This window comes from Megalopta genalis, chromosome 2 (genome assembly GCF_051020955.1).
Source record: "Megalopta genalis isolate 19385.01 chromosome 2, iyMegGena1_principal, whole genome shotgun sequence".
In the NCBI taxonomy this organism is placed as follows: domain Eukaryota; kingdom Metazoa; phylum Arthropoda; class Insecta; order Hymenoptera; family Halictidae; genus Megalopta; species Megalopta genalis.
Genome location: NC_135014.1, coordinates 41,174,406 through 41,201,241, shown reverse-complemented (window position 1 = coordinate 41,201,241; position 26,836 = coordinate 41,174,406). Strand labels below are relative to the sequence as shown.

The following is a 26,836-nucleotide window of genomic DNA, read 5'->3' as shown; positions in this document are numbered from 1 at the left end:
GTATAAAGGCTCGATCCTTTACAGAAATTTTACTGTATATAAAATATAATATTCAATTCAATAGTGGAAGAAACTTCATGTAATACTTATGAATGGATATGTCATGTGACACTAGTAAACAAATTTTATTTCAAAATTTATTTCAATGAGGTAATGTTAGGGACTTGAGCATTAAGAAATGAATCTAAAATTTCAAGAGCACAGAAATATATGAAAAAATAAAAACTAATTAAAACAACTTTAAAAAAAATAACTTTTTAGAATAATATGTAACTTCCTGTTTTTAAATAGGATTGTGTTAAAATAATTACAAGATTTTAATCTATGTATATACATACAATATATGATTCAATGAATTCACATTGATCTCTTGTCTCGTGATTATTATACGCTCATCAAATTTCAGAACCATTTCTTAACAACTATGTAAACAAATATATTATATTTTTATTGTTTACAGATTTAAATAGTTAGTTAAAAACATTGAAATTAATTAATTGGTATAAATATTTAAATTCGATCAGCTGATTAATATCGTATTCTTGATATAAAAAAAAAATCAAGATATAAAATATTGTTCTTTATGAATTTAATATAAACTTTTGTGTTTTGTTGCAGCTATATAATTGGTATTAATAAATTACTATATACACTAATTTTATAATAAACTTAGTACAATGTTAATTGCAAATAGAACTATACAATTTTATATAAGAACGTGCAAAAATGACATTTACTAATAATAATATAGTTGATTAGGCTAGTATTTTAACAAATTTTTTATTTAAGAAAAGAAAGCGACAAATTCCAATGTAGTTTCAAATTCGGAGTAAGATTTATGTTAATGATTATGGCAAATCATTTCTATTTTACAAGAAAAACTAAGACAAACGATGATACACTACTACGAACGATTATAGAAATGAAATAGTAAAGATAAAATATTTATGTCTGTGTATAAACAAAGATGTATTAAAAAATTTTTTAATCTTTTGTTGTTAGTAATTTGTACAAATAAATTGTATACGTATGTAAACAATTGAAACCGTTACATAAAATATACCTACATACAGCTGCAAAATAAAGAATGTATATGTCGGAAGAATGGAAAGAGATGGATCATGAGAATTCACATCATACTTAACGGAAGCTCGGCGCTGAATTACTAGTTGCTAAAAAAACGAAGGTATAACGTTAATAAAGAAAATTAAGACTATTTCTAGAAGAGAATCTGATCATCCCATACTCACTCATTTCAAAGTACTGCGGGAGGAAAAATAAAATATTATATATTAATATTACACTTTGTTTTAATTTGTTTTGCTTGTTTCATTTTATGGAACAAGTACGTATTTTACATCAGATGTAATGTTGTATTTATAATTCTTATCAAATAATTGATAATATTAAAGTAATATAAAAAGGTTTTGTTGTATTATTAATATGTTTCATAGCCAGGTAAGGGAAATTGAGAACTGAAAGTTTCTATTTCTTCCTTCAAGGCCGCAACTTTTTGTTTTATAGATTCGTCAGTACTCAGTACATTCTTGAAATCAGCAACTTTGGGCCCAGAAATTTTCGTTACTTCCTTACCAAGTAATAATGCTGAACCAATATAAAAGTTGTAGATAGACATTGTGTTTACTTACACTATGATTATTTATGTTAATGTTGACATACCTCTGTGTATAAAATCAGTAACTTTATCAATATCTTCCTCGACCAAACCACGAGTAGTTATTGCTGGTGTGCCAAGTCTAATACCACTAACATTGACTGCACTTTTGTCACCAGGTATAGTATTTTTATTGCAAGCAATAGAAACGTCTTCTAAAATTTTTTCTGCTTTGGCTCCTGTAAGACCTGCAGGCCGTACATTTACTAAGAACATATGTACATCTGTGCCACCTGTACTAATCTTGTAACCATGTTCCTGAAGTCCTGAACTGAGTCTTTTAGCATTAGCTACAATTTGTTTTTGATATTGAACAAATTCTGGAGTTTTGACTTGTTTCATTGCTGTAGCAATGCCTGCAATTGCATGATTATGTGGACCACCCTGTAGACCAGGGAATACTGCATTATTAATCCTATCTTCTATGTCATACATAATTTTTTGTTTATCTTTTCCAATATATCTAACTCCTTTACGGAAGAAAATGACACCAGCTCGAGGTCCTCTGAAAATTAAGATATTTAATAATAATGATATCTATTACCAAGCTATATAAATATCTAATAATAATTAAATAAATTACCTCAAAGTTTTATGAGTTGTTGTTGATACAATATCACTGTATTTAAATGGACTAGGAATTACTCCAGTGGCAACCAGTCCTGATACATGAGCCATGTCACTAAATAAATAAGCACTATTCTCATCTGCTATTTCTCTAAACCGCTTGTAATCTAAACATCGGCTGTAGCAGGACACACCCGCTATTATAATTTTTGGCTTAAATAACCTTGCATTACGAGCTAACTGTTCATAATCAATTAAGCCAGTTTCAGGATCCACTTTATATGGCATTGATTCAAAAAATATTGACGTTCCAGAAACTTTCTTGTTTACGTTAAAGAAACCTGCAAAAGTTAAACCAAATAATGTGTAAAGTTTATGCTAATCTATAATAATATATAAAAAGTTTAGTAGATTTAAACAAAATCTTAATACTACCATGAGTAAGATGTCCTCCATCAGGGAGATCTAATCCCATTATTCGGCCATGAGGCTCAATTAAACCTGTATAAACAGCAAAGTTAGCTGGGCTCCCTGAATATGGCTGTACATTACAACCCCATTCTTCTGGATCTAAATTAAATGCTTCTAAAGCACGTTTTTGTGCTAACAGTTCTATTTCATCAATATATTCATTTCCTCCATAATATCTAAAATCATTAGAGATATAAAACTTTAAATAGGTGTACAATATATAAAAACTAATAATAATTAATGCAATCTAAAACTATACCTTTGTCCAGGTAAACCTTCACTGTATTTATTATGAAGACAAGAACTTAAGCACTGAAGTACACTGAGGGATGTAAAATTTTCACTAGCAATTAATTCAATGCCATGTTTTTGTCTCTTTTTCTCTTTCTTCATCAATTCAAAGAGTTCTGGGTCTGATTCCCAAACATTACTATGAAGTATACTAAGCATATTCTGTAAAAAATGTAACATTTTTTAAACTCACATAAAATATAAATTTATTGAAAAAAGAAGTTACGAATAAATTTAATCAAATAGGGATATTTTATTTTAACAATATTTCTTTTATTTTAATATATATTACTTGCTTTATAAAGAGATCTTACAATACGTATGTACATTGTACTTATAAAATTCAAAGGGTTTGAGTTAATTACCACCTGTACGTTATTGATATGATATAATGTAATTTGTGTCTATTTGTCGAAGAAAATTTCTATTATATCCGAAACTTGATTACTTTTCCAAAATTTATCAGTAATATGTCCTCAAATTTAGCTTATTAAAATATTGCAAGTTTTAACAAAATAGCTATACTACTATTATCTTTATCATTTACTAAGTTTAGTTATTACATTCAAAGTATTGTATTTGAAATGTTTTTTCTTAAAATATGCACATAATATTGTATAATTTGACTCACATGTTCCGGCGTGCAACAAGTAGGTGATAGGTATACGTTACGATTTGAAACTCGAAAGACTTCTGGAGGGTATCCCTGTACAACACGTTCTTTTATACGTCGCATTCGAGCGATTAGCAAATCTTCGACCAATTGAAGATTGCGTCGATTTAAATTTGACCAATTCCGAAGCATCGTCAATCGTTTCCTAATTCATGACAATAAACATGAAATAAGCAATACGATGTTAGATTTTTAATATTTTCTATAAACTCAGTATTACACAGATTATGTGTAGAAGGTTCCGTAATGCATATCTAACCTAGAAATTCTCAAGAAAAAGACATTCAAACAACGACGTTACGAAATACAAGTGCCTAATACGTATGACTTAAGTTCAATTATTTATAGTATTTAAAATTATTTAATAATCCACTAAAAATATATCAGAAAGTAGTTATTTTTATGTCAACAGAGAATAGATTTAAATACAGGTTAATTTTATGTTAATATAAAAGAAATCATTAAAATATTAAATATGAATATTCTCATTTTAAATAGACATCTGTTGCCATAGTTTAAATGGTTATTACTAATAATTAAACTTAATTATGTATATTTATAATACTATGCCTTTTTAAATATCGTATTCTGAAGATGATGTAATTTATTATTCGCTGTAATATTTTTATTAATAACAAACAGTACTAACAGATGTTACCATTTACTCTAGCAACACGTATTGAAAGTAACTCGCGATTGAAGCGTAACTTTCTTCGGTAACATACATATATAAGTCTATGTCTATATATGTACACTGTTCGTATCGCATTTTACACCGGTTAATCCAGTATAGTTTATCAAGACCTTTTGAACGTTTTTTCTTATCGTATTATACAAAACAGCTAGGCTACGCTCGAGATAAATGCGAATCATGCGAAGAGGAGGGTAGAAATGAAGAATGGAAGAGAGATAGAAGGTAGTTTTATAAAAACACAATGTACATGTACACTATAATAAATGAAATAGTGGAAGAAAAAATGATGGAATACATTTGAATTCCTTTAGAAAACTTAATCTGACACTGGCTGTAAAAAGAATATACATAAGAATAAGAAGAAAAGATCCTGGGGATTCTCGCTCCTTCACTCTCACTCATTCCACGAAGTTCTCCAGACCTGCATACATACAACAGAGTTACGTACATAGAGAAGGGGAGAGAGCATAAGAATGTTGATAAGCATGTGTTGAGAAAGGGCAGGGAGGAGAATCTGGATGGAAAATTTTGATAGGATAGAAAGGGAAACACAAGAGAAAAAAAATATGGTGATAAAACAGTGATGAAGGAAATAATGGAAGATGTTATAGTTTTTGATAGATAGATATAAGGTATAGATTTAAGTATTCAAGACAAATTTCACTGTTTTGGTAACAATGTATAATTTACGTATTTGTAATCAAGAATTTCAAGCATAGTTGAGCACTAGCAAAAGCATTAAAAAACGTATGTATTATACATACATTTTACAACGCTCATATTTTATGATGATCTACCAGATCATAATCAAAATTGAAATAGAGATAATTGAAAATTAGTAGCAGTCTTACAATTGATATATGGTACTTAAGGATTAAGTGAAAGTGAAGTGAATATATGAACATTAAATGTGTAGATTAACTAAATTAAATAACTTATAAAATACTTAAGTGGACAATTTTTCCGTTGTTATCATGTCAAATGTTATTATTTTAAAATATAACTAATCACTAGTATGAAGTTATTCATAAAGTCTAGAATATAATAATATATAATTCATATTACAAATTATTATATTCTAGATTTTAATATATGTATATAATATATTTAACTCATTTAAATCAAATAGTAAATAAATTTCATACGCGTAAGAATCTACTATATCTTTTTAATTATTGCATATTCCAACATATGATTTAGTAACACGTTATTACAAAGTGATAACAGTGCACGATAAGATGAAAATAAAATATGAAAAAATAGCATACCAAACAAAATCTGTTCATTTGGCAATAAGTGAATGTGAATCTCGAATAAGGGTTTATACATATGTTACATGTCCAACTTTCTCGGATAACACGGCTTATAGTTACATATACAATTTATACAGTGTTTGATAAGTCGTCCAAACAGTCCCCAACAACATGAAATTATATTCTATTGAAGCAATAATCAACAGAACAACTGGTGACGACAGTGATAAATTTTATTTAAATACTTGTTGCAATGAAACAAAATGATTAAGGTCAGCAATAGGTTTTTACCGAAAAGACAAAGAGAGAGAGAGAGAGAGAGAGAGAGAGAGAGAGAGAGAGAGAGAGAGAGAGAGAGAATGAAAGAAAAGAATAAGTGATATAATATAATCATAATATGCATGATTCAGTGATTGTAAACAATTTCATAGCTGCAAAACCAAAATATACATAGATATAAAGGAGAATGAACTGCGTTCCGGCGCGGCGAGTGGCAACAATGGGCAATGAAACGCACGTCACATCAAAACGTCCTGCTGCGTTCGATCCTACGACAACGCTGCGGCTGACTGCGACGCGACCATAGACCTATGGACGCGAAATAGACCCTTCTCAACCCTTCTTCCATAAATTTCAAACACCCAAACTGCTTCCTTCTTTTTTATTTAAAATCGGCTATTGACGCAGTATTTAGAACTAGTGTACACTAAAGCGATCTATTATTATGCTTTTAACTGAATTTTGACCAAAATGTATAACATAGGCCCTTATTCGAGATTCACATTCAACTGAATTACAAAATTAATTTTTTTAAATTTATATTTATTACTATTATTATTACTAGAAATATTCCGACGTGTTAATTAAAGAATTGCAATGTAGATTATGTATGAAAGTGTGAAAAATGTTTTAATCTGAATAAACACATTGCTGTTTAATTGTAGTTGCTCATATTATTTTAGATAATTTTGTCAATAATATAATTTTGTCACTCTGTTTAAATAAGTTATTTTTTATAAGAACTCATTCTATTTTTTCAAGTAAGCTTATTTTTCTCTCTTCATTAATTGACTATGGAACAAAAAGCTGGTGTCTTTATAATTATATTAAAAAAATATATATATATATACATATATTAAAAATATTATGAAATGTATTTTCAGTTTTCATTAAATAAATCCAAGAGAAAACAAATTACAAGAGTGAAGATCTTTGATTAGAATAGCAATTAAAGAATTTCTATGTAATTTATTTATGAAATTATGTAACAACATAGTTACAAAATTCATAGTCCTTCTGTTTACAACAGCACTCAAATTTTTTAAGTAAATGCAATTGTCACAAATATTGTTCAAATAAATCTTACTAAATATGTAATAATAATAATTACAATGGAGTACGTACCTATATCATAATGTTATAGTTCATTCAATAAAAGATGCTTTAGTAATTGCTGAGTAAAATGCATCGTACGATGTGTAAGAAATAAAATATGTGATTTAAGAAAAGCGATTTCATAATTAACATGACTGATTAAATTCGTGAGAAACATCTGCAGACTTTGAACTTTTTCATTATTTTTTTTCAATACATGTTTTATGAATAACTAAAATAAACTGTTTAATAACAACGAATTACCACAAAATAAATAACAAGTATCTTCGATGATGATAGGAAAATATTAAATGTTGTATATAACAACATATTTACAATTTTAGTATTATTTAAAAAGAATTTTCGTGTAATATTTATGTACAAAATTTTCACCTAAAAGTGAGGTCATATGTAACACATAATCTTATTTAAAGATGCTACTATAAATGTAGATAGTTTTTATAATACTTTAATACGATTAATTAATATAGTATATAAAACATGACTGTCATAATATTTGTTTTCTAATACTATACAAGAATAATATACCAGAATGTTTGCGTTAATAAAAATTAAGACATGTAAAATCGAATTGCTCGTGTTAGCAATTTTTTTTATTATCAATTATTTTCTTCATGCACACCTGCATTATACCCTCCTTTTACTTAGAAAATAACTATTGAAAACTTATAGATAAAATTTACAATCGCAATTTGTCAACTGCTACAAAAATATTAAAACATGTTATAAATAATTCAGAAGTTCCTCTGTAGATTATGTATGACATGTGTTGATAATTTAAATTTTTATTGTAGAACAATAATTTAAACAATTCTCTTTTTGAAAACTGTTAATGAATACGTGGAAAAAATACACGATTATTATTCATGTCATTGTAAATATTCATACTACCTTCAACTAATAAACTCATTGTCATTATTGATATTCATGAATAAAGTAACAATGATAATGAAATATATAATGGATACATATATATGTATATATTAACAACAAAATATATTTTGTTTTCAGTATGTGAAAATTAACATGCATGATTTAATTTCCTCCGAAAAGCTGTTACGTTTATGTATGAGCTAACAAAAGACTTTCCTGTCTACTTTAATGTCGCTTTTAACTCTACATCTTACTAAGAATGCAGACACACATTCGCAATGACTCCGATATCATTAGAAAATTTCAAGTTCTGTGTTTAAAAAACACCTTTGCAATTGGCGCCACTTTTAAGTTTATAAATTTTCCATGCTTTCTTTTAACGATTCTAATACACAAGAAATTGGTATTCTGTTTAAAATTATATTTTACACAATGGTAATACCAACGATATTGCAGGTGATATCGAGATTAAGTTTGGAAACTGAAGTAACTAGTAATAAGTTAGGTCTTTAAAGTGTGTGAAACACGTACATTATTTAAACCGGGGTATCGTGTTATTCAGATACCTATACATACAAGTTTCGATTTTTACAGAACATTTCAATATTTTCTCGCAACTCCGATGCCCATCTTTCATTATTACCACAGTATTATTCATCATTGATTTGTTTTGCACTCTTTATGTTACAGTTGTACTCATTAATCTTGAAATGTGCTCAAGAAGCATGGTACAGTGAAGCATACTAATTCTTTTTTTACGGCAAGAATTATACTTAATATCATTCAACAATTTATTATCTTAACAGTTAAATAAACTAAATCAGATTCTTTAATTTCATATAATCCAAATTTTACTTCAAAATTAAAAATCGTAATTTCTCTTTAACAATCATGACGAAGTACTATTTCAGACATAAGTAATTGTAAATGTTAAATAAATTGCTCTATTTCCTTGTAATATTTATTTGATTCTCAGGTATTTCGGAGCTACGAAAGATAAACGCGATCTATCGAATGACTATTACCATAATTACGGCAGGAAAAGTATCCGACAGAAAAATATTTAGAAGCAGATTTGTATGTAATTCGCAATTTTTAAAAAATATTACATAATTAATAAAGCAATGAATCGAACAAAAATAAGCATGTGATGATTTTCTTTCATAAACAATAGCTTAGATTTGCGTATATTCAATACAACTACTTGCATTCAATGTGCAACGTATAGAATATTTGCTATGTTCGAAGCGTTCTGTTTATTTCTTAAATTAAAATTCTGCCTCATCATTGTGTTTAGTCTACTGTTATCTATTTGCACAGTTTACTAGAGTCTCAATAAAATATATTAGGGAAATTCGCATAGAACGCACACAGGTAAAAGAATATTTTTAAACGCAAAAAATTCCAGGGTGTTTGGAAGGCAACTCAAAAATGTTAGTTAAAAAACGTCTAATTGATATTTCATACAAATTTTTTATATAACAACGTTAAACAATACTTGGATTACATTATTTTTAATTAAAGATTGATACCTACATTTTCACATTTGATTAAAGTGACATAATAAACAAAATATTAACATTTATTTTTTCGTGATCATACTTCAGAGAGTGCAGAATCGTAAGAATTATAGGATGAGTATCAAACTGCGTTTCAAACATCCTGAATATAATTATGAAAGAGGAGTGTGTAGACAATTCTTTTCCGATTACGAGCTTCAAGTATTACATCGTTACGTAGAACAGTACACAATGTCTCTTTGGATCTTATTAAATCAATACAAAGATTTTACGTGGCAGGATCAAGTAATGAAGATTTAAAAAAAAATTGAGCTGTTTTACAGGAGTTATGTGATGCTTTCATTCATAAATACCTCTTTCTTTCCTGAAACAAGGATTCTTCATTCTGTAGTTGTAATCCATATCAGCCTTCATAATAAAATTCGGTTTTAAACAAATTCTTGTTTGTGACTGAATCGAATGCATTAAGAACGCTGCTTTCAAAAATACATATATAAACGACTGCCATCAAGCGACAAATATATTTACAAATACAAAAACTGATTTCACAGATAGAAGCGTCTAATCCATTTGTTGGTGCATAGTGGAATCGATGTTGTGCCATCGATCCAGCCACTACGTAAAATCCCTGTCGATTCGAAAGGGTGAACTTCCATGATTCATAAAAGCGTCATTGTATGGTCAAAACACTCTCTTAATCCATCGTATACAAAGCGTAGATTTACCTTTCGTTATAACATGATCATAATATTAAAACCACGCTCTATCTGGCTGAAGAATCGAATATATAAACTCATTCCCAACCATTTTGTGTCAGACGACGCTTTCTTATTATAGAATTGTATAAATTATATGAGTGGCTGCCTAATTTATTTTCCTCTTCGCAGGATGAAAATTTAATTATAAATTTTAATAGCCTTTTCGAGGTAGTTGATACGAGAACGCTTTGGCGCTTTGTTGACGTGTTCCAAGCCAAGCCAAGGCCTGTGTGGCGATGTGCCTGCGTATAAAAGTAGATAAGCTACAAAATTTATTTCTCATCAGCATCAATTTAATGTTTGTATAAAAATGATTGATTATTCTATCTATTTTATTCTACTTAATTTCGTTATTATCTTATATCAAATAATTGCTTCCTTTTCGTATATACTTACTCTGAGTTGGATGTGTACGAAAGTCTGAGAGCTTCACAATATATTCTGGCGAATCCATAATAAAGTGTGGCTTTCCCATTGTCACCAGCGCGAACTTAAACTTCAAAGTTTTTTTATGAATTCTCATAAAATATCAAATAAGATTAGATTAAGATGCCTACCTTTTCAAACTCTTTTTCTTGTACTCCTAATTTCTTCAGTAGTCTCTCTTTCATTTTTGGGAAAGGTTCACCCTGTAACAGATAGAATAAATAGTAATGTTTACATACAATATGGTTAAAAAAAAGTAAAAAAATGAGAAATGCAGCAAATATTTATATATGCATATTTGATCGTGATTACCTGTTTGATTTTAAAGAAAAAGGGAATACCAAACGTCGAAAAAACATCCTTGTGAAAGTGTGCAACAGGAATTAACATTTCGTCTTCTGCTAAATTTATTTCATCGTTTGGAATTTCTTCTATCCTGTATAATTTTGCGCCAGTTGTATTTAAGTTGTCTAGGGGTACATCTTCTCTTGGACCAGGCGATAATTTATTACAATTGATTTCTAGTATCCTTAATTTTCCAGATCCATTTTCCGACAGTTCTACTTGTTTCTTTGCTTCTTCAAGTAATGTGGCCACAGTTCCATTTTTGTTAGGATAAAGAATAATTTCCTTTTCTTCCTTAAGAGATGGACCAACCCATATACATTTAAACTGCTTTTTGTTTTCAAGCTCATTTACTCTAATACTGAGCTGCTGATAATATAACTTCTTTGTTTTTGGTTTGCAATAGGAAACCAAATCTTTCAGTGAACCTTCATATGTACATTTTAATGGATGTCCAGGTGAGTCTTTATAGCTATAATTATGTCAGTATGTGAGTGATAATATGAGTACGCATCTGAAGAAGGAAGAAGGTAAATCGGAATGCGTTACAGTCATATATTTATAAAATTCATTGCAGTAACGTCATATTAACATACGCATTATGTAAAAAATGCGCTTATTTCCTTTCATACTTATGCTATGAAGTTTATGACCTGGATTTGAATGATTTTACTTTAGATGTAAAACAACTATTGAATTACACTCACTTATTCTAAATGAATTCATATTAATACATCAAAACTAAAATTAAAATTTTTCAAAAATATGTGTCTAATTAAAACTGCATAGAATCTTACAATATTCATTGTGGAAAGGACATAACATTGAGTCCAGGCGTCCTTATGTAGTTCTAGAAATATTTGAATGTAACACAGTTACCTTTGATACATATAACTTATATATGTGTAGGATATGTTGTGAGAAGTAATCTAACCATTTGTGTCAGATATAACAATAGACAAAAATGACACATAAAAAAATTGTATTGTTTAAAGAGATAAATATATCTGATGATACAAATATATTTTTCTTTGAAATTACATTTAAGATCATTACGAGCAGAAAATATTTTCAAATTCATATGCTTGGGCTAATTGTAAAATTTTAATATATTTTACAAATTTTGTTCTCTACATTAAAGAACAGTCTATAATTAATAATTAACAAGAATTAAAAAATGCATTGCAAATATCAGAGATATATATGACAGCATGTTCAATGTTCATTAATTGTAGCATTTAAAACTTTTTGTACCACAACATCTGGCTCTTTCAACAATATAACTTTTTTGTCTCATTCAATAAAGATATTTTCTCTGAGTTACTCTATCTAACAGAATGTTTCGAAAAAAATGGATATATCTTCAGGGTAGCTAACCTCCCCCCCCCCTCCCCTCCCATGATAAAAAGAAAATTTTTATACACATTTTGTATAATATTCTATGGTATGCAATTTTTTAGTTGTAATAAAAAATTTGAATTATCTGGAAAAAGAAGCCTTAACTTCAATGTATACATTGTCTGAGGCGTAGGACGATTGATATTAAAAATTTATATATTTATTACATTATATATGTTCCAATATACTGTTATATGTAATACAAAATGGCTCTGTGCCCTAAAACTCTTAAAAATCTCATTTAATCATACCTAACTATTAGTAGAGGCGTAAGTTTATGATCGTAATTTTTTTTTATTACTTACATTAGAGAAAATGCAATGTGATATGTATAATTTTCTCGTTTCCGGAAATTTTGGAACATGATTGCCTCACATTTCAGACAAAATACATATTGCTCAAGATTTTCATCTCTACAAAATATGTCAAAATGAAAATCACTAAAGTTGGTGTTCCCTTTTCCAGACAACTCTCTCAATACAACAGACCTGTTATTAGTAAATTTGGATCATCTGCTTTAAAATCAAAGGGAAATCTCACCTATACCGATTATCAGCTTTCTCGATTCAGTGTTAATGACACAAACTAAATGTTCATATGTTTTTAAAGCGGATAGTTTTCTATACAATAATAATAGTGAATCTAATTAAATGATAGAATTTTTAGAAACATTAAATAAAAATATTAGGGTAAAGAACGTGTGTATAGTATTAGAGAAGTAAATACAGTGACTCTCATAAAAAAGCGGGGTGATAAACAAAGATGCTCCTGCGTGTCAAAGAGTCATAATTTGGGAGCAATGATTAATATATAATATAAGAATTAGGATGAAAAATAATATATTTAAAATATTATAAGAATTTTAAGGTTAACCCTTTTTGCCCTCTGACCCTTACATGACAACACGTGAAGTAGTCAAGTAGCATAGTAAAAAAGAACAACTTCGGTCATTTTCATCAATGAAAAGTATCGCTTACAAGATTCAAGAAAGCCGCTATATTTGCTTTATAGACGCTACGTGAACTTTTTTTAATAATTTTGACATGTAAAATGAACCCTGAAAAAATGTCCACTTTTAAAAACACCATTTACAAATAGACACGTTAAGCTCTTACAGTTATTTCATGTAAAATCAACTTGTACTGAAATTGACAAACAAAAATAATGATAAGGAAAAACAATGTTTAGTGCTAACGACGAAATATCGCTTTTAATTATCAGAAATTAAATTAGGTATAACTTTGATGCAAGTGTTTAACGAGTCCATAAAAATAATATTTGAAAAATGTATATTATTATATTTTATATATAGTGCTTGAATGCACGAGGAACAAACTTTAAATGGTGATTAAATTACTATTAACTTGAAAATGAAGTAGCAACTATGTACTTATTTTAAGGTGCACATTTGCTCCTTAAAACTTTGTTCTACCTGCAGTCGAACACCATCCAAATGAATAAAATATGTATTTCAAAACCTAAGAGTTCTTACTTTTGACATTTAAAAAATTGTAAGAGGTACGGATCTGTGCCAACTCTTTGGGCCACAGCTCTTGCCATTTGATCATATGTCATCCTTAACGAGAGTTCCATTGTAAAGCCAGGATCATTAGGGATAGTTTTGTCACAAAATGTTACTTCCACTCTGTGAAATAAGTCCCTGAAACGTATTAAAAGTATTTAATATAATTATGTGTAAAGGAATGAATTTCTGTAAATAGTTGTGAAACTTACTTAAAGTATTCTCTACATGTCGGAAGCTCATACATCTGATTGTCTCCTTCTTTTTGAAAAACAATAATGTCGCCATCCATTAATTCTTCGAGGACTTTCTCTAACGGATCTGTTAAATTATCTATTTTTTCAACCAAATTTGGTTTAATCTCTTCAAAAAGCGCTAATTCTGTATCCAGTGGAAATCCAGCCCTTTCGTTTAAAATAGGTATAAGTTCCTCTATGTAAAATAGGTCATGTAAATTATTTTCCATTATTAGGGAGATAAAAGCTTACACTATCAACTAAAATATTTATTCTAAACTCAAATAATATTTCTAGTAAATAATTATCAATAGTAAAGAAATAGTAATGACAAAAGCACAATAACAATACAATAACATTTAAATGTTTTAAAGAGGCAACCGAATTACAAGAAATATTTAATCTTTTTAATTGTTTAAAATGAAACTTACGGACTTTGGCTGTGACAGGCATATAATGATGACCACAATAATGTATCTTCTTATTTTTCGGGTCATACAATTTAAAAAATAACAATACATCGGTGTCTTTATCGAATGGTGGTAATGCTGTCATATCTGAATCTGGAGGAACAAGTTCAACAAATACATTCCACGCATTTGGATTTTCTGAGCACTGGTAAATGGATTTCTGTGTATCAGGTTCTAAATCAAGCGGCATTGGTCTACAGGTATGATTTGAACGCACATTCAGTGGCCACAGACGAATTTGCTGTATTGGATATTTCTGTAGAAAAATCCCATTACATTAGATATTTGAATTGTATTAATATTAATTGAAATGCAACATTTCAATCATTCTTAAATATTGTGTTTCGAATCACCTACCGTACTTGTAGATGATCACAAGAATATTAAATATAGAACCAAGTTAATGGCACATATTAAGAAGTCACACCAATACTTCAACATTAATTAACTCAAAATATAAAATAAAAACATATAGGTAACAATATTATATCAATATAGTAATGTGCCAGTAATAGCATAAAAAATTATTCAACAATTACACTTACCAAGCTATCACTCAGCAATTCGAGAAACTCGTGCAAGGTACACTGCTTACGCACGCGAAATACACGATACAAAGCATGCTCTGGATCATACAAGTCATTTCCTTGGTGACCGTCAAAGTTATCCTCGAGAAGGACGTTGACGGTTATATACAAGTATGCTTCTGTTCTTTCCTTTCTTCTTATTTGTTCCAGCCTCTTCTCCTCTTGCAACCTCTCCACCAGCTAGACCAACAAAATTAAAATTATCCATATACATACTAAATTCGTCTCATTCGTAATTTTTCCTCATCTGTCTTCTAAAATTTTATTTTTAGAAAAGCAGTGTACTAATATCATGCTTTTGAGATTCGAGGACAGATTCTGATCGAAACACCAAAAGAATGAATTTCGTTTTTCGTTTATGTAATTTTAATTTTGTTCATCTGCCGCAATACAGACTACTAAGTCAAACGATTACACAATGAAAATTATTCAGCTATAAATGATGGTACCGAGTATACTAATATAAATGCAAATATATTTAGTAAAATATGTATGTATATAATCTCACTTTAAAAAATCATGCATTAATTTTATATTAAGAATAAATATTTCCATTTTATAGGCAATAATTTTGTTATAAATTTTTATGAAATATTACATACAGTTTTCTCACCATATATAAAATTTCAAAAAATTGTTATAAAATTCTTAATAGACAAATTCAAATAGACATACTCGCGTGTGTCAGATTTGTTTTAAACATGTGACCATTATTTGTGCCGAATAATAATAAAAATGTAATGTATGATCACAGCAGTGTGGAGATGCTTTACAATAAGAAATGTTAAATAAATAAATTTTAAATTAAAGTATGGCTGCAAATTTTCAACAAATGAAAATTAAAAATGGTTTCTAAGTAACTAATGTGAATTCTATTCTTTAAATTTTCTAGTACTCAACAGTTTATTTCATACTCTTTCACTCTTTTTATGTCTAAAATATTAGTATATTATTTATAGGTACTTTATAGCTATTACGAGATAGTATTCACTCTGTCGATGATGCATTGAGTTTTTTCAATTTATTAATATTTAACAACAAATAAATAGGTGGCATCTGTTCATGATTATATTGACTATTAACATTGACAAAATTTAATGAATTAACGACTCAATTAATTGATTCAGACCTTATTGGAAGGTTCAGTATACTAATGTTCTTATTTACGTTAATTCGAAGTATTAATTTACGAAAATCATAGATTTGATCATATAAATGACGTTTCACTTCACTTGTTAAACGATCTTCATTAAATAATAAACACACCATAGAAGACTTGTTAAGGAGGAAGCCGACATTATTAATAAATCCTACTTATTGTTCATTTCTCTCATTTATCTCTTAACTTTATGTTTCATGAGTTGAGACTCATTGTTTCAGATTTGAATTCTAATAATTATCTCACTATAGTAACTAATAAGTCTTTCATGCCCTTATTTTGCTTATAGTATATTCACACATTTCCAACCTATTCTGCGATATGTCTGTGCATCCTTCACTCAAAGCTTTAAAATACTACAATACAATTATTCGTTTCAGATATAATATGATACAATATTTATTACAATAAACATTTTTAAACGATACTAAGGCTCATCATGATTACGCCTAATAATCAAATTCTATATCAGCCCGATTGTGATTCTTTATAGCATCTGAAGTGTAACGCGTACATTAATTATGGCTGTATCCTCTCCTGTCAATTAATATGTATGTATATATTATATGTTAATATATATGTAATATAATATGTATAATATATGTATATATATATATGCATATACTATAGATAAAGTATTTATCCACAAATCATAATTTTTAGAATGTTATTTTATATGGTAAATAATACAAAAATGAAGAATGAAAGATTAGTGTTTCAATATAGTTTTCAAATTGTTCACAATTGAAAATCGTTCCCAATCATGATGACCTAATGATAACATGCATTAAGTTTCGCCAATATAAGCTCGAATAATGATGTAAGTACTACACGCTTACTTAAAAGATGCAATATAGGGCCTCGTATAACATTACCTTTTAAAATCATACCAATATGATGTATACATTTCATACTACTTAGTCGCTGAAATTCATAGAATTATCCTAATAGCTATCTTACTAAATTTTTATATAAGCTAGGTCAATACACTTACGGACGCATTATTTTACTTTTAAATTCACAAACATGCACGCGTCCATAACGCATATGATTACATATAATAGAAAAATAAACGCCATCACAATTCATCGTATTAATCATAATCGTAATAATCATCGTATTTCTTGAAGTTAAATTAACTGATATCAGCGACTATATCGACAGTTTATGTGTTGTGTACGAAACAGTTTATGTTTCAATATAATTTTTAAATTTCAATTGTGATTTTAATTTTAATTTAACTAGTTTACTAACAAGTGTGCAAACATGTATGGTGTGTTGCATTTGAAATATTCTATGTAGAATGAATAGTAAGTATAAATTTCATACTTTTAATCTGGATGGTTGCATTGTGTGGCAAAAATTTAAATTTAGCAACTGTATAGATATAATCAATAAATAGGTTTAATGCTATGTAAAGATTTGTGAAAATTTAAAAAAAGATATACAAGGCCCAAAGTGCAAAGTCACTGTAAGCGTTTATGACCTCCAACACATACATCAGTGCTCGTGCATTTACTGGCACAAGTCTCATGCCATTAGTTTACGATTTTTGATTATAAATAATTTAGTAATAAAGCCTATACTGCAATTTCGTCATTCTCCATTTTAGTCTTATTTTAGCACATAAAATCACCTTCTAAAAGGATGACCTTTTTCAGTCAAATATTTACTGTATGCTATATATTTATTATAATTATATATTGTTACTATATAAATATAATAAATGTACAGTATATGCATGAAAAATATATAACATGTAATATACATATGTTATATATTTATTTATATATATATATATATGTATACATATTAATATAAAATTTTTAAGTAACAAATAAATTAAAAATAAACAAAAATTTTATTTTTTTTCATGACTCAATCGTCCATACCAAAAATCCTCTGTCAAACAATTAAAATATTTTTATTGAGATAGAACAAATCTCTATATAACACGAATTATAATCAATATACATTTCAAATAATTATAATACAAAATTTTATATGTAATGTTCTAAATATTTGAACAAGACACATATAGGCAAATCTAGTAACATGCAGCAAAATAATGCGCGCGTAACACTTTCAAAATTATTTAATATGTACCTGCAGCTGGACACTATGTATTTAGTATCAACATTTGGTGATATAACAGCCTACAGCTGATAACACTATAAATTTCTGTTCATAAAAAATATTAAGAGAAATTTTATAACAAATATCTGGAAATATCTGTGTATGTATATAGAGACATTAAAAAAAATATTAATTTATTAAATTTAATTTGTAAATCTTATTTTCTGATTAATTCACATATCCAAAATATTGAATCTATTCAGATAGGTTTCTATTTTGATAAACTCATTTCACCTTCGCGTTTAACCTGATATAATCGTGTTGTGAATTTTGTATCTTATATGTATGAGCTAAATTAGCTTAAACATATTTAAGAAGTAGGAAGAGTTTCATCGAAAAATAATATAAACAATTTACAACTCTTTCCAGTTCTTTGTATCGGTTTCTCTTAGTTATCATTTCTTAAAAATCATGAATATAGAGATTTTGATTTCGAGAACTTTGAGTACACGGACGAAGAGTCGTAGTCTCTGTGTGTGTGTCTTTAATTGAGTCAGTCGTGTCTTTGTCACGTTCAAGTTCGCTCAACTCCTGGGAAAGTTCTCTTTGAAGGACGTTTCTGACCTCTTGAGGTATATCCTCTTCCTTAACTTCTTGTAAGACGTTTTCCAATTCAGAGTTCCTTATGTACACCAGCATATAGGCGTTCGTACAGTGTTTCACAGCCATAGTCATGTCCTCATCCTGACCACCATAATTATGATCAATGGCTTCCTGCTTTGTACACCTTGAGACGACATCATCGTCGAATTTGCACCACTGTTTGTAATCAATGATGGAAAAAAATAATTATTTCAAAACTTGTAATCTTCAAATTTAATTAAGTGTAAACGGGCTATTATCTTTTAACGATATTGGAAGTACAAAAAAAAGTGTTTACATGGATTGTAATTAAAAATTTGGTATATATTTCTATCTTGCTGAATTTATATTTGAATCAGCGAACTAATGTATCGAAGAATATTAATTCTATGAACATTCTATGAACATAATACTTGGAGGAATCTGTTAATGATCTGTTTACACTTAGACACGGATAAGTCTAATTATCTTACTAAGTATAACTAATATCTTCTATTACTATATTCTTTATATTTAAAATAATTCTAAATACTATAGTTTTTTTATCAGTTTAATATTAATATATAAGTTAGACATACTTTTCCATCACCAGCTGGATTGATAAATACAACGTAATGACCACCATGATTATCTCCACTGTGAACTAAGACTGCATGTAGTGTATAATCTGCACTCGTTGCTTCTTTATTTTGCAAATATTTGTCAAGGCTTATTTTGTCATAGAATTCAAACCTTTGTAAAACGTAACATGTATATATTTTATAAATAATTACAATAAATATAAATGATTTGAAATCAGTTTAATATATTATATCTAACCCAATATTGTTTACCTGTCATTAAATTTGACTGAACAATCTGTAACTGGATCATACTGAAATCGCATTAAATGCAGATGCAAAACTGGTGGAAAAGATGAAAAGATAACTCCTTTTTCTGCTTCCTGTAATCCATGTTCTCCTGCATCATATTTATTATCACCATCCAGGCTTTCAGTGCTTACGTAGTCATTAAAGGATTCATAAACTAAAATAATAATAAATATTTCATATATCATAATGAACGAAAGTCATTGACATTAAGAATTAACTTATTTAAAGAAGTAATAACTTACTATTCTTCTTGCCCTTTATATTTAACTGTATGTCGTAGAAAGTTTCAACCCTAGTTGACTTATAATCAATATTTTTACATTTAATAAATGACAACATTTTCCCTTCAAATAATTTTGGTACTGTACCCTCCACGCATGTTCCTTTCATTTTACTTTCCAACTTATCTAAAAGCTGAAAAGGTTATCAGTAAAATATATGAATCTAATAAAATTAGATCGTTTAATTAATATTTCATTATAAACTTATTTCCCTACCACTCGTAAAAATTCTTGTACATCGTGTTGCATGAAGGAATCCAATGTTTCCCAACCAAAACTTTTAGTTAGCTTCTTTGTACCTACTGGCTTATCAGAAAATTGTAATTCATGAAAAACCCTCTGTAAAGCCAAAGCTACACTCTTACTAGAATCATCACTTTCTGTTGGCATTTTATAAACAGCTTTTCGTAACTGAAAACAAAAATATGAATAGTTGCTTATGAGTGTTTAGTTAAAACACTTTTATGAGTATTCAGATTTATTTATATATATACCTAATTTCATGCTTACAAAAATATAACTAATGAATTTCACAAATTTTTGTCAAAGTTTTCTCACTTTCTATTAATTTTGTTCATATCAACGGAAATAAGTTTCTGAGTTAATTTCACTATTTACAATGCCAATTTTATAACACAAATAATTACGTTATACAAGAATTATTAATAAAAGGAATGACATTTTATAAAATATTTGTTTTATTAATTTCTTAATTATTTAACTTAATAATTGTTCATCCAACAACTCTGAAGTTTATCGCATTATTACGCCTGCGTGAAAATTCACAAAAAAAAGCATCTCTATGTTAGCACGTTTCTTTTTTTAAGTTGAAAGTTATAATAATTTAGTTCACCATATTCAGAATTTTCTTGAAATACAATATAAATTACAATTTATAATACATTTTTCAATTCTCTTCTAAATATTGGACACTTACTGATTAGCACACTCCATTTTCTAGTATATTATACATTGAACTTACCTGATTGGTAAAATACAAAGTTTGAAGTAGAGAATTCATATAACACGTAGCACCTTGATTTTTTAAACCTACAAATCCGGTATGTTTTTTACTATCCCAACTGACACCATGTGGAGCATCAGCATTCACATGAACCTATTTCAACAAATTTAATATTAAGACTTATGTTAAATGCCTCATAAAATTAACACAAAAGTGTTATTTGATTTAAATTTTTTGGGGATCTTACAAACCTCAAGTGTAATGGTATCATCTTGAATGTAACCTTTATCGGGATCCAGAAGATCCTGCCATGTCATAAAATGACTAAATCCCCAATCATTTTCTTTACTATAGAACAGGTGTTGAATCTCTGAAAAAAGTATCTCATAAAAATGTATATCCATGGTGTAGAAGAGCTAAATTTTCAAATAAAAGTGTAAGTGTACAAAAGAGAGTACTTATGAAAGTTAAAATAAAATATTTATATATTATGATATACTAACTTCTGCTAAATGGTTCTTGCCCTTCTTTACAAGAAAGTAACCGAAGATCTGCAGTTGCATAACAACTCCATGATGTTGATTCACTTTCTCCATTACATTGGAGATAAAAACCAAGTGATCTTTGAGGTGGTCGTTCCTGTGCCTGACTCGACCTTGGCATTACCATTATTTTCCACGGTAAATTACGAACATAACATGCCGGTGACAACTGAGTATCTTTCATTGACGAAACATTTTCTACTACGAAGCGAAATATCACTTCCGATCTTGCTTCATCTAATAAAAGATAAAAATAAGATTACCATTTCAACATGTTAACACCAATATAGATGTTACCAAATTATACATATAGTAGAACGATGAAAAATAAATAAATTTATGCAATGTGAAAATTACTATTTTAGCACAAATTTTATTCATATTAATATAAGAAGATATTAGAGAAAATATTATAAAATGTTGTCAAAAGAACTATTTATTGAGATAATTTATTTATGATGAAGAAGACATAGATGATAAAATCTATAACAGTTATCCTTAATAGAGTATTAATGAAAAAATTTGTTTCACAAACTTTTTGCATATAGAATAATCTCAGAAGGTACATTTTAAGGTACATCAAAAAACGATGTCTGTCATTATACAAACACATGTTCACGAGATAAATGCCTATACAGTCATTCAGGCAAAGCAATTATGTATGTATTAATCCCTTACCCTACGATTTCTTTTATGATTGCAATGATCAGAATTTCTTTGTAGTTTATAATTTGCTAGAGAAACAAACAAGTTGATATTGTATGTCTACATGTTCCCCAATAGCTGTACATTAACAACAACAAAATAGAATATTATTTTGGTTTAAGCGAATTAAATAACTTACATATTTATTAGACTCTGTTCAAAATCTCCATCACATGTCTGACACAATATTGTAGGGCAAGAGGTTAATAATTATAACTACATAGTTACAAGAAGAGAAGAGAAGTTTAGTGTGCGTAAATAAACGAATTTTAAGTAAACATGATCTATCAAAAAGATTTTGAAGTGTTTGCCAAAAGCATTACAAAAATATGTATTTTAATCCCTTGTGATGAATTAAAAAGTAAAATTATTTAAAATCTCTTATAATTTCTGATATAATTCTGATATTTATTGTCAAAAGTTTAGTTTAGTCAAAATGCTTAGTTATAATTTAATTTCATTACTTTAACATTTGTAATATATTTAAATAGAAATTTAATATGGTGATAATGTTAACAAATGATTAACGAATCACGATGAATCATGATGATGATTTTTCATTCATGATGAATAAATTAGATGTTAACAAACATTTCAATACATTCAAAATATTTATACATGAATTTAATAAACTTTTGTATTATAAAAAAAATACTATTGTCTGTATAACAAAGAAATTAACATAATTTACTTATGTCATTAATATTTTACTCAAATACTTAAATTTAGTTCTATCAAAGTTTTGGCGTTTTTTATTAGCAAAATTCTGAATCAAGTGCTCTTTGACAGTCTTACAGAACGAATTTACAAACTAACAGAATCTGAGAAACAACCCAATGGATATACAACTCAACTGAGCATTACAACAAAGTTAATTTTGAAAAAAACATTAATAAGTTATAGGAATCATTTTTTAAAACTATTATCTGATGAATCAATAAAATAATACTAACTATAAGTGGATTTGCCAAACATTCACATATTCAAGAAAGATAGAAAATGCATAATAAAAATTTTCCAATCAAAAACTGTCCCATTGTCTTTTATTTCATATTTTATGAATAATGTGAAGTTTGTAGGTAGTTAAGAAAGATTATAATTATAAATGTTGAAGAAACATTATGGTTTGTAGAATATGATAAATATTGAAGTAAAAATATACAGAGGTTTCTAAGAATGTATTCAAACTATTGACACCCTCAGTGATGAGATTACAAGGCCATAAATGCATACCCATTTCTTATAGTTTTCTAATTACTAATTTATAGGACATTTATTGAGAACCATCTTATCAATGGCATCATAATTTTCTAACTACTTACATTATGAACAGTACAGTAAAGTGGAAATATGGTTTATAATTGTAGAACACAAATATATTTTGCAAAATTATGATAGAGACATGTACACTGTGGTATATATATATATGAGATTTAAGAGCTATATATATTAAGAGCTCTTAAATGATAGTATCTGTTAACAACTATAACAGAGCAGCTTATTAGCATTATGTAAATAAATTTATATTTTTTTAAATCCATTACCAAAGATTTGAACAAATACATCTTGATCTGAATTTTGATTCCAAGACAAATCTTATTAATTTATTATCATGCATAATTAATTACAACAAAAAATTAAGTGCCACTTGTTAAAAAATATTTATGATTTATTTAAAATAACCTTCCTTTCTATATAACAAAATCATTAAATGCACCAACAGAAAGAATCTTATGAAGTTATAATTTTAACAAAATGAATATTTTATTATTCGTATATTACCTTCTCCCATTTCTTGATCTTGAACTATACAAGTTAATTCTGATTCTCCGTTCATAGGACTAGTATCATTACCATCTCCTCCACCATCATTTGGTGTTTCTAAAAGGTTAAAATTAATGTATGTCTCTTGTACATTAAATAAATTGGAAGATAATATTCCTCAAAAATAAGAAATGTATTAACTTTTACGAACATATTGAATAGGAAAAATTGTATAAACTGTATAATATTCAAACACTGAATAAACTAGAAACGAATACAAACATGAGTACACTTTATATTTGTTGTATTTTTTGTTATATATAATTTTAAAAAATTATATATGTTTGAACAAGAGTTATCTATAGCCTATAAATTGAGTATAATGTATAAATCTATAAAAGATTTATAAAAATATTCATCTAGTAATTTATACAAATATTTGACAAAAAGTGTTGTGTTGTCAAATTTGAACCATTATGACATGATGGAAAACAACTGAATACTTTAATCAATTGAAGAACTATTCTCAATTCTATATATTTGGTTTAATCAAAGTATAGAAAAATTGTTAACCCCTAATGATAACTAACAATACCTAAAGAAAGTTTCATTTAAATTTTTTCAAATAAATAAATAAATATATATATATATATATAATATATATAATTGTGTTTGCGAAACATGTTTTCTTTTGCTTAAAAACAATGTTAATTATTTGAAAAAATTTAAATGAAATTTTCTTTAGGTATTGTTAATTATAATTAGGGGTTAAAAATATATATGTAATATATAAAGAGAGAAAGAGGGAGAGTGTATGAGGGAGAAGAAAAGAAAGAGTGAGAGGGAGAGAGAGTGAGAGGAAGAGGTGGGGGTAGGTCATAAATTGTAGTACAAATGGAATGGAAAAGATAATAGGGCTCAAAATAAGTTCAGATGATAAAATGTTTTTTGGTTGAACAAAATTTCATTTTTCAGAAAAATGAATTTTTAGATCAGTGAAGTATTTATGAACCTAACCAATATCTGGCAGAAAGGATTTTGCTACAGATTACTACACTATGACTGCTTTTATAAACAATATAATGTTTTTTCCAAAAATAAAACTCTGTACAATAAAAAGCTATTTCATCACTTCGACTTATTTTCAGCCGTAGAATCTTAACAACCATAGTAATGTTCAACAGCCATAATGAAAGTATTCAATAAAAATGTTCAAAAAATAGGAATTGCAATATATAAAATATGCATATGCATAAATGCATAAATGCAACGATAAGTCATGAAAACATAAATAGAAAATATTAAATATAATTTTAATAATGCAATGTATAAAAATGAAAATAGATCGCAACATCTACAGTGTTATAATGTCAGAAATATTTTCTATAACCTTCAAAAGCAGAAATAAAAACATATGAAACTAAGTTAAAAATAGGAAAAAATATACATATAATGAAATAAAGAGAAGTAAAATATACCTTCCTGCGTGTCCATTTCTTCGACTTCATTGACCTGAACTGGTGCCAGGTTGAGCTGTTTAAGATTTTCCTGGTCGTTAACGTGGTTCATCGCAATGCCGATATTGATGGTCGTCTTGATTGCGCCGGGAACCTCGGAGGCGGCTGCCGCCGTCGAGGTTACTTCTGTAGGTAGTTTTAACTAGTGTAACCACAAATGAATTTCGACCACAAAGTGATTGTTGCCGTTCAATATACTGACTATTTTCGTCGAGGACGGATGGCTTTTGTTTAAGCAAATTCTGCTGAGATTGTGGATGTTCGATACCAATCGCAACCAGATTCGCGTCACTACTACCACGACTCGAAAACGACGTTGATTTACTATACGACGACAATTGATATTTGCTTACAATGCGTCCAATTTCTGCAACTATCAACTGCCCCCGCTGTTTTGGGGGACGCCCACAACATATATTCTACCTTCGTATATTTTCGTAATTCTTACGTTGTTCTATGTCTTGTCGTCACGGTTGTATCTTCTCTTATTCTTGTAGCATCTGTCTTGTTTGCTCTTCTTAGTTTATACTAGTTCGCTCTTTCTCGCCCGATCCGAGAAACGGTTTTTGCACCGCAGGACCGGCGCGCTACTAATCGGGAGGCCTACGTACTTCTTGCGAACCTTGGATCTTTAGGGTTTAGTCTTAATATTTGTTCCAACCACTGCCAACAAACACCTGAGTAAAAGAAGTTTTTCTACCGGTGCTTCGAGGTTCCTAATGTAGTCACCAGTGCACTCAGCTGACGTTTTCACGGACAACGATATGACGATCTGCTTGGATGATCGTCTCTCAAATCTCTTTTACGCGAAAATAAACAAAATGGCGACGAGCCACACTGCTCTGGTGCCTGCTAACTGTTCTGCAGACAATTCTTACGGATCATGAAATTTTTGCAACTCTTTAGATAGCATACCCAATGAAACATTTTACATATTTTACAGTCGCGGGAAATATAAAAAGAGTTCCATACAACATATAATCGATAAAGTCTGCAATTTTCTACAAAATTGCATATCTATTTACAACAGAGTAATTAACAAGATCTGCGTAGATATCAATTTATAGTAAATAAAATAGAAACCAAAATTCACTTTTATTAGAATGTAAAACACATACAATAATATCTATGTTTCTGCAAGACTCTTCGGCCGCAGCGTG

At 28.4% G+C, this 26,836-nt stretch overlaps 2 protein-coding genes and 2 long non-coding RNA genes across 10 annotated transcripts; 2 read left to right on the top strand and 2 right to left on the bottom strand.

The window, feature by feature from the left end:
• Positions 1-1,292: 1,292 nt before the first annotated feature.
• Positions 1,293-4,472, bottom strand: Shmt (serine hydroxymethyl transferase). 2 transcript variants are annotated; one of them, XM_033468634.2, is made up of 7 exons: positions 4,248-4,472; positions 3,636-3,822; positions 2,973-3,166; positions 2,678-2,889; positions 2,259-2,583; positions 1,681-2,180; positions 1,293-1,605 (listed from the first exon to the last, which is right to left on the bottom strand). In XM_033468634.2, exons 2-7 carry the CDS (start codon positions 3,807-3,809, stop codon positions 1,439-1,441), a joined length of 1,572 nt encoding a protein of 523 aa, XP_033324525.2. In that variant the 5' UTR covers positions 3,810-3,822; positions 4,248-4,472; the 3' UTR covers positions 1,293-1,438. The 2 variants fall into 2 exon arrangements, with proteins under 2 accessions (XP_033324525.2, XP_033324526.2); XM_033468635.2 differs by having other exon boundaries at positions 4,327-4,345.
• On the top strand, positions 3,719-4,655 carry LOC117219465 (uncharacterized). The gene is made up of 2 exons (XR_004490026.2): positions 3,719-3,998; positions 4,520-4,655. It is a non-coding gene; the product is annotated as an uncharacterized LOC117219465 (long non-coding RNA).
• A 573-nt stretch (positions 4,656-5,228) lies between these two features.
• Positions 5,229-6,562, top strand: LOC117219466 (uncharacterized). Its single transcript, XR_004490028.2, has 2 exons — positions 5,229-5,896; positions 6,079-6,562. It is a non-coding gene; the product is annotated as an uncharacterized LOC117219466 (long non-coding RNA).
• A 1,018-nt stretch (positions 6,563-7,580) lies between these two features.
• On the bottom strand, positions 7,581-26,546 carry Usp7 (Ubiquitin-specific protease 7). Of its 6 annotated transcripts, XR_013032841.1 has the most exons (20): positions 25,879-26,546; positions 25,638-25,802; positions 24,178-24,276; positions 21,652-21,927; positions 21,400-21,518; positions 21,167-21,301; positions 20,401-20,595; positions 20,146-20,317; positions 19,865-20,057; positions 19,610-19,763; positions 19,014-19,208; positions 15,113-15,334; positions 14,529-14,823; positions 14,074-14,293; positions 13,832-13,999; positions 10,909-11,413; positions 10,728-10,799; positions 10,567-10,666; positions 10,138-10,433; positions 7,581-10,040 (listed from the first exon to the last, which is right to left on the bottom strand). XR_013032841.1 is itself a non-coding variant. In XM_076519417.1 (19 exons), the coding sequence occupies exons 2-19, from the start codon at positions 25,726-25,728 to the stop codon at positions 10,309-10,311; spliced, it is 3,336 nt and encodes a 1,111-aa protein (XP_076375532.1). In that variant the 5' UTR covers positions 25,729-25,802; positions 25,879-26,546; the 3' UTR covers positions 7,581-10,308. The 6 variants fall into 6 exon arrangements, 5 of the variants coding, with proteins under 5 accessions (XP_076375532.1, XP_076375535.1, XP_076375534.1 ...); XM_076519417.1 differs by having other exon boundaries at positions 7,581-10,433; XM_076519420.1 differs by having other exon boundaries at positions 7,581-10,412.
• Between the last annotated feature and the right edge of the window lie 290 nt (positions 26,547-26,836).